At 34.5% G+C, this 12,062-nt stretch overlaps 1 protein-coding gene and 1 pseudogene across 1 annotated transcript; one reads left to right on the top strand and one right to left on the bottom strand.

Annotated features, from left to right (window-relative positions):
• Positions 1-8,239: 8,239 nt before the first annotated feature.
• On the bottom strand, positions 8,240-8,797 carry LOC149227928 (disease resistance protein RPS5-like). The gene has a single exon (XM_089380623.1). The coding sequence runs from the start codon at positions 8,795-8,797 to the stop codon at positions 8,240-8,242; it is 558 nt and encodes a 185-aa protein (XP_089236749.1).
• A 1,336-nt stretch (positions 8,798-10,133) lies between these two features.
• Positions 10,134-10,745, top strand: LOC149227927 (pyruvate dehydrogenase E1 component subunit alpha, mitochondrial pseudogene; annotated as a pseudogene).
• The last annotated feature ends 1,317 nt before the right edge of the window (positions 10,746-12,062 follow it).

Raw genomic sequence — 12,062 nt, 5'->3', positions numbered from 1 at the left:
ATTGTAATGTATCACAATATGATATTTTAATGCTAGTGAAGGGTAATATAATATGACACATGTATGATTATATGTGATAGCAAATATATATATATATATATATATATATATATATATATTCTTGAGATCTTATTTAATAAATTTAGATCTATTTTCATCTTAAAGTTTTTACATAAGTATATATATAATGCATGTTAAATTGTTCTTGGAACATTGATTTTGCAACATCTTTAACAATATCTATTATATATTCAAAGAATGGTGTGAAGTGGAATAGATGACGAAAATACAACAACATTTTTAGACACTCATTATTAAAGTTAAATAAAGTTTAACCAAATCACATATCTTTATAGTGCCAAGTTTGAATATATATATGAGGCTATGGGAATCATGTCACATTCTAACTTTGAAATAATTGGATTTAAATTTTTATCATTAGTTAAACATGTTTTAAATGTCAAGTTGCTTCATTATTCTATATGTTTCTTTCTTCAAGTTGCTTCATCATTTTATATGTTTCTTTCATTAAGTAAGTTGCTTCATCATTCTATATGTTTCTTTCTTTATGTCCTTTACTAAAAGTTTCTTGTAGTCTAGTGCTTACACATGAATCTAGTCATTGATTTGAATCTTTATTGTTTATAAAAGACAAATGTGAAATTAATTTTATTTATAGATATCCCTAGGTTTTTATTTTTTTTCAAAAATTTCAAAATCCTAATTATTAAGAAAACTTGAGGCAATGTAATTTGTACATAGACAAATAAAGTAATTTCTCATTTTAAATCAAAACCTAAATTTCATCCATTAATATATAATTCATTGGTTTCCGTAAACCATATTTTATTATAAAATATTATATTTCAATCATATTTAAATGAAAAATGAAAAACAAAAAAGTGAAAAACAAATAAAATTTTTGTACAAAGTTAAATCTGAATTCCAAATTGATTTTCAATATGTTTAATTCAAAATATTTAACACAACTAAGGAAACAAAAGATTCTTTTGGTTTTTCTTTTATTTATTTTTATTAATTATTTTTAAAGAATATAACCAATAAATATATTTTCAAACCAACATCTACTTTTATCATTTCATTTTCATTAAACACTTGAAATCACTTATAATAAGAAATTGAAATTATAAAATTTACATGTAAAAATTGATATGAAACCAACTTTATATTTGAAATTTTAGTTGATATATATTTCACAAACCCTTTAACATTTAAAAAATTAAATGAGATTAGATATATTTAATTTTATAAAATAATTAAATTATCATAATATTAATTGTGTCAACTTATTTGTTTTTTAAATAGAATAAAAATTTTATTATTTTAATTAAAAATAAAAATATCCAATAAAATAAAAATCTTATTATTTTAATTAAAAATAAAAATATCAAATAACTACTTTAAACTTTTAATTCATAAAATTCATGTATATCTGCTCAATAAATTTAGGTGAAAAACCAATAAATCACTTTTGCCCTGAATTTTAAAAACCAATCTGTTCAATATTCTCTGTCAAAGTTTGTCTGCAATGCCTCAAACGTCAAAGTAGAAACGGTATTCCGCTGTTGTTATACAAATATTTGTAAAATAATGAATTCTAACCAGCGGAGGTTAACTAATTTATATTTGTAAAATAATGAATTTTGAAACCAATTGAGGTTAACTAATTTAGACCAAGTCAGTAGGCATGGCGCTCTATCCTGTTAATGACGTCACTAGAGGAGGACTACTCTCACAACTCCTCCCCGGAAAATTAATGACACAAACCGTCAATTAAGTTTGAGTATTATTTATTAATGGTTTGTGTATTACTAATTTTTTATTTTTTATTTTGTTTTTTAAATAAATTTTTTTTCTTATAATTCAATTTTAAAGTTAATAAATTTAATTTTTTCCAAATGAATTAATTAAAAAATAATAATTGAAATTTCTAAAATTTCAAAATTAATTTTTGATTTTTAAAATATTCAACTTAATATTTATTTTTTTACCATTTTAATTACCATTTTAATAAACTTAAATAGAATTTGTGCAAAAAAAATAATATAAATTACCATTTTAATAAACTTAAATAGAACCTGTGCAAAAAAAAATAATATAAATTAAAAATAATAAAATCAGTATTATTGATAATTTATTTGTTAAAAGAATAATACTTTTTCTTATAAAATACATCACATAAATGGGAAAGACAAATATGATTAATTTTTTTGTTTCAACATTTACACTATTCTATTCCATGAATACAATTGAATGATGTAATTTTTCTTTTAAGAAAATTTCAACATCATTCTTTTCCCACCAATTTTGTTGAATTTTTATGGTTTCCAAATCTGGTAGCTTGTCTATCCCTCGAGGCAATCCCTTCAATGACGAGCAATCTTTTATGGTCAACACCTGAAGTTTAGGCAGAGATTGTTCATTCCACACAATATCTGATGATAAACTTCCCATACTTTCTAACACTTCCCCATGGCCCTATTCCCAGCGCCTTCAAGTTAGTGCACTTGTATAATAACAATGACCTTAAATTTGGCAACCTCTCCAAGGGAGGAAGATCCCTGAGTTGAAAACTTCTATCCAAATATAACTTCTCCAATTGTGGAAACTAGGCAATACAATTGGGTAGACTTCTGCCATAGTAATTGCCATGGTAAAAAGCTGTAGCTTCTTCATGCTCTGCATGTCTTGGGGGAGATCCTCCGGCACATCATGGTCTTCCGCATCGAATACCAATGTCAATTCCCTCATATCTAACCAACTTCCCATTATACCCATTGCAATGAAAAAAGTTGTTGATCGTGTGCAGAGCACAGAATGAATATGCAGACAAAAGTTTGCAACTAACTTGTATGTAGGAACAGAGAGGAAAATAGAATAAACTGCGGTACTAACTTGTATGCAGGAACTGAGAGAAAATTAGGAGAAACTGTGGTATTTTTTTCAAGATGCTTTTTCCACCTTGAGGTGCTGTCAAACAGCATCTTCTGATTTTTTTAATCAAACAGCATCTTCTGATTTTTTAATCAAACAACATCTTCTGATTTTTTACATCAAATCATACGCCGCTTTGTCTAAATCTCTATTAAATTTGTGGAGACTAAACCTCGTTACATAATGAGATTAGAAATTTCTATTAAATCTGATTGGATCATTAAATTTGTAGAGAGTCCTTAGCTAAGAGGCTGTTGCAGTGCAAGTCCCAACCGTTGCACCACAGCAGCCAAGACTTTTCTTGCCATCTTATGCTTTGCGTGTTGCTTTTGCGTTGGCATCTTATGCTTCCAGTCTCGCACCTTTTGAGTTGGCATCTTATGCTTCGAGTCTCGCAGCTCTGTGGTGTCACGTCTTGTGCTTTGCATTTTTCTTTGGCGCTGGCATCTAACGATTGGATACGATGAGTGAAGACACAACCCACCACAAAACTTTAAATCAAAAATGAAAAATCATTTGAAGAATATGCCAAATATTTTATTATTTTCTTTTATAAATCGTTCAAATCTCTCTCTTTCATTTTTTTTCAATATTATTTTTTAATTAACATTTAATAAAAAATACATATGTTTTTTTTCATCCTTCGGTAAAGTAAAGGTTTTTTATTTAATTATTTATTTATTGCCAAAAAAAACTTTTAATATTAATTTTTTTTTCTAAGTATGGTTCAATTTAATTAGATTTAGGTTTAAATTAACTTGTTTAATGCATATTGAATTGAATATAAGTAATAATGTTTTTGAAAATTAGTTTTAAAAGGGAATGGTTTTTGTTTGTGTTTTGTCGATATTTTTAGAAGAAATTGTTTTGAGGTTGAATGATTATTGTGAATATCAACTTTGTAAAGTAACGAGTCTAGATACATCTTAATCTCGGATCTATCAAGCGCCGAGAGGGATCAAATCTCTCGAGGTGCAAACCTCTTTTTTTAGTGCAAAACTTGAGGAAAGGCTTGCACCTCGAGAGATTTGATCCCTCTTGGCACTTGATAGATCCATGGTTAAGATGGATCTAGGTTGGTTTCAGTAGTGTGCAGTGATACAAAATTTGTTGAACATATAATTATTTTGATCATTTTAAATATGCTAAATATGTCTAATATTAATTTGGTCAATTTAACTTTAACTTTTCTTAGTTACCTCAGTTTGTTGAGATGAGAGAGACTGTTAGTAACTTGAATAATGAAAAATGATGAAATAATATATATATATATATATATATATATATATATATATATATATATATATATATATATATATCCCTCTCTCTCTCCCCCCCTCATCATCTCGCAATCTTCGGCCTTTCTCACACAACAGCGTGGCTCTTGAGGTCTCTTACCTCTGCATAGGCACTCTCAACCTTTCTCTGCAAAACTAGCTTTCTTAACCTTACATAGCAGCACAGACATGGTGCTTTTCCACTTATCTCTCTAGCAACAATGTTGCTTCCCCCATATTGCTCATCTGAGGTCATGGGTTTTGTTCCTCTGCTTCCCACTAATTGATGTTGCCGCTCCCGTCTTTTATTCACACTACACGAGTGTATTTCAGCATAGATTTTCCATTCTACTATTGCATCTGACTTGGTCTCTGCTAATGCATTAAACATGATTATGGCCACTTGACAGTTTCTCCATATTGAGAATTAATTCTCAGTCCACCTATACACTCCAATGAGGCATCGTCCTCTCTGTGAACAAATCTCCTATCACTGAGGCTCTTCCATGCTTATTCATAGTTTCACACAACTTAGTTGTACTTTGTCATGGCTTCACTATGTACCATTATCCTCGTTGCCTTGTCTCAGATTTTTCTATTGATCCATCTGACTCCATGACCCAACTCCGCCAATCTACATTTGTTCTTTGGTAGTTGATCCATTCATTCACTTAACTCACTAAGATGTGCATAGGAGCATAGAGATGGATTGTCTCACCTCAAGGTAGGCCCAACACTCCTCCCTTAAGATCGTGGTCCTTGCTACCTTGACCCAACAATCTTTGATAGTCGTCATTACTCTTGAGAACAAATCCTCTGCTCCTACATTCAACCTCACAGCTGCCAACCCATACTCCTTTAACTCTTTGAACTGTCTTAAATATGATATATTATAAGATCAAAATAGTGAAGATCTAACTTACCTAAGACCATTAAATAATAATTACACTATTACCTAATATAACTAGATTCTAAAACGAATAATGATTGATTACCTTTACTTGTATTTTATAATAATTGAATATAGATTAATTAATATTTATTATGAGATATAATGACCATCAGAATTAAATATAGATTAATACTTGTATTTTATAATAATTAAATATAGATTAATTATTACACATTTACCTAGTGTAACTAAATTCTAAGAATAATAATGAGTGATTACCTTTACTTATATTTTATAATAATTAAATATAGATTAATTAATATATATTATGAGATATAATGACCATCATAATTAAATATAGATAAATACTTGTATTTTAATAATTAAATATAGATTAATTAATATATATTATGAGATATAATGACCATCATAATTAAAATAGGTATTCTCTTAATAATTGGATAATAACAATAATATACCTATTTAGTTTAAATTACCATTTGAATTCCTTTATTGAACATTTTTAGCTTTTTCAAGAATTATTAATTAACTAATTTAGTGGTTTGACCAAGATCATTCGGTCAAAATTAGTCGTTAACATTATAGCTGTTGGAGTCTCTACACACTCTATTTAATCACGCTAAGTCGGATTGGTTCTTCAACTTGTCCTGACGATGAACCACGCTGGTTGGTTCGAAACGCGTCGACAAAAGATTGGTTATGTGATTTTGCCGAAGATTATCTAAACAATGTTATGGATCACAGAAGTCTAAACTCCTTAATAAATTCCACATTGTTACTCCAAAATGGTGCAATGTTATGATACTCCTCAATTTTGATAGCTTTAGCTCCCAGAGCATTTACTGCCTCATATGACCTGGCCAGTGTCCATCGGCTTAATGCGATATTGGAGCCCCCTTTGAATCGTAACTTTTGTGAAGTTCCGATTGAACCTTAGCTCCTTTTGCTTAAGGCTCACCACATTTATCATCATAGGACCGAGAGTTGTGAGTTTCCGCTTAGAATTAAGGTGTTAAGCCTTCAAACTCTTGTTGGGGGCCATTCTCCCTTTGTTAACTACTCTGCGCCCTTGGTCCTTTGAACTCTCACGACCAGGTGTCAACCTAATACCGAAAGCCCTCTTTATTAGAACTTTTCCAAATTCCAATTGTTCTAGAGTTTTGATGTCTTCATCCTTCGATATGTTGACCTCCAATATGTCATCACTCCACATGGCAACTCCATAGTGGTGACACGTGTCACCCAGCTCTATCCCATTAGCCTACCCAATAAGGTTCAATATACCTGCCACGTGATGCTGACGCCAACTGCCACTGCAGCTTATCAGAGCCAATCATATGCTGTCATGTGTCCTGCTGGACTGCCACATCATACTGACATCATATTCCATTGTAGTTTATCGGAGCCAACCATATGCTGCCATTTGTACTGTCATACTACCACATCATGCTCACGTCAGATGCCACCTGGCTTATCAGGGCTAATCATATGCTACCATGTGTCCTGCTAGAGGAGAGAGAAGAGGCTCCATCAACCTTTGGTTTTGCACCGAAATCATTTGTTAATCTTCTTTTGGCATTCCTCGGTGCTTATAAAGGCTTATCAACACTTATCGAATATCGTAACTTTTAAAGGTTCCTCACTTTAACAAGTACTGATATTCCGATCCCCAATATGTCGATGTTCTGATACATCAATCTTCGGGGTTCCAATATCCTCCAACCTCCGATACAACCTGCTTCGATGTACTATTGATATGCCAACCTCTGAAATTCTAATCCCAATATGTCAATGTTTCGATATGTTGACCTCCGACATCTTGTTCTCTGATATATCAATGTGCTGATATGCTGACCTCCGACATCTTTTTCTCTGATATGCCAATGCACCGATATTCCGGTGCATCAATATGCTGGACCTCTAATATTCTAATCTTCGATATGCCGATACTCCGATATCCTAAGTGTCGATATGATGACCTCCGATATTCCGATATTTCATCCTCCTCAAGGCATCACAACACTGAACTTCAACAAACCATATCTTTTGATCCAGGAATCCATTTTTGAACTTACGCATATCGTTGGAAAGCTTATTTCAGATAATTTTCCAATAGAGAGGGTCAAATGTAGGCTTCGAATCCATATTCTACCAACAAAATTGCTACAAAATCTCTTCTCCTTGACTCTCTGGGCAGCTGAACTCACAAACACCAAGGTGATCATTTTATGGCTTCTTTAGTAAGACTGCTACTATGATGATTCTCTACATGAACCTTACAGCTACATGAGATTCCTTCTGGGCCATCACTGCCAACACCTGTTGCCACAAGCATCTAATTTAGTTTAGTTGACATCAATGCCAACACTCCTGCCAATAGTTAGGTAATGCCAACTGCGCAACACATCTTCCCAACATGATTGTTGACATTAATTCCAACACACTTGCAAATATTTTCACTAGACCACTGGCCATCTAGACAATGCCAACTATCCAACAATATTATGCTTATGTCTACAACTAGCTGATATTCATCTTAAAATTTAATCGTTGTAATCTGAAATTAAAATGAATCTAAGTTAGTTTATAATTTTTTGAGCAACCAATAATCTCTTGCATCATGGTTATTAAATAATCCTATACATAGAAAGTAAAATTAAATTACATATAAAATGAAATAATGGTTAATTAAATTACGTGTCTTGAAGAGGCATTTCTCTTCCTTCTTCACAATATTCATTTCCAAGTCATGGACAACATCATGAACCTGTATCTTCCTATGCCCATAGTCATTATAAACACTCTAAAACAAGCAATGTTCTACTAATAAATCTGCATACCTGAGTCCCAAGTCCATTAAATAGTTGGTCTCTCTACTATTGACTAGCCCCTCCCCTATCCACATTTCCACTAAGGAGTCTACATTGAACCACCAATCTTCGGGAAAGGTAACACAATATAAAAAGAAATTCTTGAAATTGGAACCAGGCAAACGATCATAACTCCATTTTATAGGCTGATAGAGACCTTCATCAATGTCATTGTATCCTAGAAAACTAGGATCCATATTTTTGATCTGACTGAAAGGAAGATGCTAGTCATTTACACTAGTTTTACCCCTCATGGTTGTCGCTACAACATTTATGGCCAACAACAGACCATTACACTCTTCCCCAATTTGTGTGGCCACATTCTCTATATCTTTTGTCGAAGCACTGTCGGTTTTGAAAGCTCCCTTGCAGAACAATTTCCACCCTTCATCCCTGAATAGTGGTTGTATTTCTATGGAGAAGTCATCTGCCCCCATTCTTCTAAGCATATCAAACTGGCATGTAGATATTAGGACTCTGCTATCTTTATCATTATCCACATGGGTGCCCAATTCTTCTTCCAGTTGAATTTCCCTCCACAAATCATCTAATATGAGAATACATTTATTTTCCCTCAGACATGCATAGAGATCCATATTTGCTAACTCAACATTAGAGTTTCTCCCAAGATCTAAATTGACTTGCTTTGCAATATCAGCCTGCAAACCTGAAATGCTATAATTTTGAGAAACAATTGCCCAAATTCTGGCTTCGAACAAATTACCTTTCTTGTAGGCGTTGAAGATTGTTTTGAGGAGAGATGTGTTGCCAATGCCTTCCATGTCGAAAACACCAATTCTGTGAAATTGATGATCTTCATTTTCCATCCATATCTGCAGTCACATTTGGTCAGCTTTGATCCCCGGTCCCACAAAGCTCGATCTGATGCACAAGAAACAGTCCTATCAATGTTGCCAAGTATTGAAAAATCCCTTTCAAGATCGATAAAGAGTCGATCAAAATTTGTATTCCATTCTCTAACTTATGTTGAGAGTGTTGGTTTGTAGAGGAAACATTGTAGACATCATTTCTATGGTTGGGCGTGATCCACGACACATTTGGCATCATTAAGAGAATGGCGGAGCCTCTGCAACCAATTTTTGACGATGTCGGGTGGACATCTCTGATCGCCTTGAAATCGATTGGTGATATCATACAAAAGGGTCTTCATACGACTTAACTGAGCTTCCAGAAGCTGAGTATTTTGATACAAATGAATTACATCTTTTATTTGTTGATAGAGTGGAGCAAAAACAAGCTAACAACATTTTTGACTGTGTTGGTTGTTGCTCCCGTCAAAATGGCCTCCATGGATTTTGCAACTTCAAACAAAAGCACAATAGAGAAAAAACAAAACGTAATGAATACTTGGAAATTGTGATTCCTACTCGTCTCAGTTGTGATTCTTTCTATCTAGAAGAGTCTGTTCCTATCCCTTAGGGTTTTTATATCTAGATGTTCCTAGATTGGTGTGTAGTTGAGATATTCTCTCAACGAGGTGATTATGTGTCCAAGATTAGTTTATCTATCTAGAGACAACACTAAATGTATTTATATGTAACCTTATTTGATGTGAATATACAATATAGTGTGCATTCTCAAATTCTAAGTTGGTATCGGAGCCCTTATGGGCCTGGGGGCTTGGCCCCTCCTTGGCCGAGGGAAACAAGAGTATATGTATTTGTATTGGGCATTTTTCCTTTATATTTGTCCATCAAATTAAGTGACTGTGCTGTTGTGAATTTGGAAGGGTTGTCAACCCACCTGTTGAAGAAGTTGACTGGTTGTGAAAGCGGATATGTTGTTCGGCAATTGGAATGTAGTGCAAAATCATTCTGGGTTGTTTCAATGTGGGAAGAGTTGTTGTGGATATGAGGGTGTATAAGTATGTTGAGGAGTTATGGAAAAAGAATCAGTGGGATGTAATGAGGTTCTTACACCGAGTGAGATGCTGGGAATATCGTCAGCTTCCTGTTATAGTGAGGGTGAAAAAGCCCAACAGGCTTGACAAGGCTCGACCATTCTTGGTTGTTGTTAAGCTTTTTTAAGAGAGTAAAACATAGGTATTGGGCTATTGTTTTGTACAGGGAGGGAGTCATATGAAGTGGAGAGATAGATATGGGGAGAGCCATGGCCCCAACCCTCTCCAAGCTCCTGCGCACAACTACAAGGATGGAAAAACAACCATCATGGAATGCATTGAGGGTGGCCTGTGCAAGATCTGTATCGACTGAATCACACAGCGACAAAACAACCATCTCCATAGAAACCAATCTTACATTCACAACCCACCAATTCAATCCCCCTTCCCGCATCATGGAAACCAACCCTGCAGAGCTCATGAAATTCTACATGGACATGTTCATGATGAGGCAGATGGATATCAAGACGGATTCCCTCTACAAATCAAAGCTGATAAGGGGTTTCTGTCATCTTTACGATGGGAAGGAGGTCATCTCCATGGGTATGGAGGCCTCCATCACGAGGAAATATTGCATTATCACGACCTACAAAGACCATTGCCTCCTTTATGGTTGTGGAGGGACTCTGTTTGAGGTTTTTGCAGAGCTGATGGGCAGAAAGGATGGGTTCTCTCATGGAAAAGGAGGATCCATGCATTTCTACAAGAAGGAGAATGTATTCTATGGAGGGCACGGAATAGTGGGCTCCCAGGTCCCCCTTGGCTGCGGCTTGCGCCTTGAAAAAGTTGCTGGTCTTAGTTCAGATTGACTGTAGCGAGAGAGCAAGGGAAAAATCCACAAAATTGTTGAAACTCTTGAACAAGTATAGAAAAAGAATAGGAATACGCAGACACCATGGGTTTTAGTCAAATCAGGCGATCTTACTAATCAAAAGGGAGGTGTGTTGGGGTTACCACTTCTGTAGCTTCCAAGCTCGTTTCATCTCGGTGGAAAATATGCTCCAAGTGAAAAAAAAAAAAATGATTAATTTGAATTGAATATTGTTTTATGAATTGTTAATTTATCATGCCATAGTTATTGAAGAGACATTAGTCTGGCGAACTATTGTCATAAGTCTATGTTGGAATTGGCCATTTCAACAATAGACAAGTTTATTTGTATGACAATGATAGAAAAATCAACGAAAATGACATTAGAGAATACAGGTTGGAGCAACATCAAAGGATGATGGACATCTAAGTAAAAGTTTGTGTGAGTTAGTGTGAGTTTGTGGGATAGACTCACTAGCATGTTGTATTATGAGTCACACATCCTAACAAGTAAGCAAGTCTATGATGTTTTGTAGTGGTCTTTATAATGTATGTACCTGGTAACTCCAAGAATTTGAGTGTGTAATGTAAGTTTGATAAGGCATATGTGCCCCCATAAAGTTTGTGGTAGTATTAAAACCACTTTGTAATTGCAGGTTTTTGGTAAGACGAAAACCATTGTGCATTGTTGGTTTGTGGTAAGCCATAAATCACGTGTGAGAGTGAAGTGGACAGGGATTCCTCTAGGCATGGTTTAGGGTCAGCCAACAAAACCCTTGGCATGGTTGAGGGTGAGCTAAGAAAACCCTGAGCCTGGTTAAGTTGGGTCTGTGGTGAGTCTTGGTGACTGAATTGAGTGCCTTGGTGGCACAGTTGGCCTTTGTGGTTGTGTTGAGCCTTCGTGGTTGAATTGAGTGCCTTGGTGGTAGAGTTGAGCCTTCGTGGCTATGTTGAGCCTTGGTGGCTGAGTTGAGCCTTGGTAGCTGAGAGCCCTTATTAGCATGGTTGAAGGTAATCTGATAAAATCTAGAGCATGGTTATGGGTATTCTGATAAAACCCATGATGATGATGATGATGGAGGGGGATCTATAGATACAGGTACATGTATGCAGTTATAATGGTTGGCACAACCATGTATACGAAGGGAATCCTAGTAGACTGGCAGTTGTAGCGGTTGGCACCCATGCATTCTGGTGGATGGTTGTTGCTTTCTATGGACGTCAACATATTCTTTTGTTATGTTTGACCACAACTAGACTTTGCAGATTGAGATCGAGACAAGTAGTCATTAAGGGGGTGACTTGGAAATTGTAAT

Source organism: Pinus tabuliformis, chromosome J (genome assembly GCF_031772625.1).
Source record: "Pinus tabuliformis cultivar Carrire ecotype Pingquan chromosome J, CPIR1, whole genome shotgun sequence".
Lineage (NCBI taxonomy): Eukaryota > Viridiplantae > Streptophyta > Pinopsida > Pinales > Pinaceae > Pinus > Pinus tabuliformis.
This window is presented reverse-complemented; position numbering and strand designations above follow the sequence as displayed.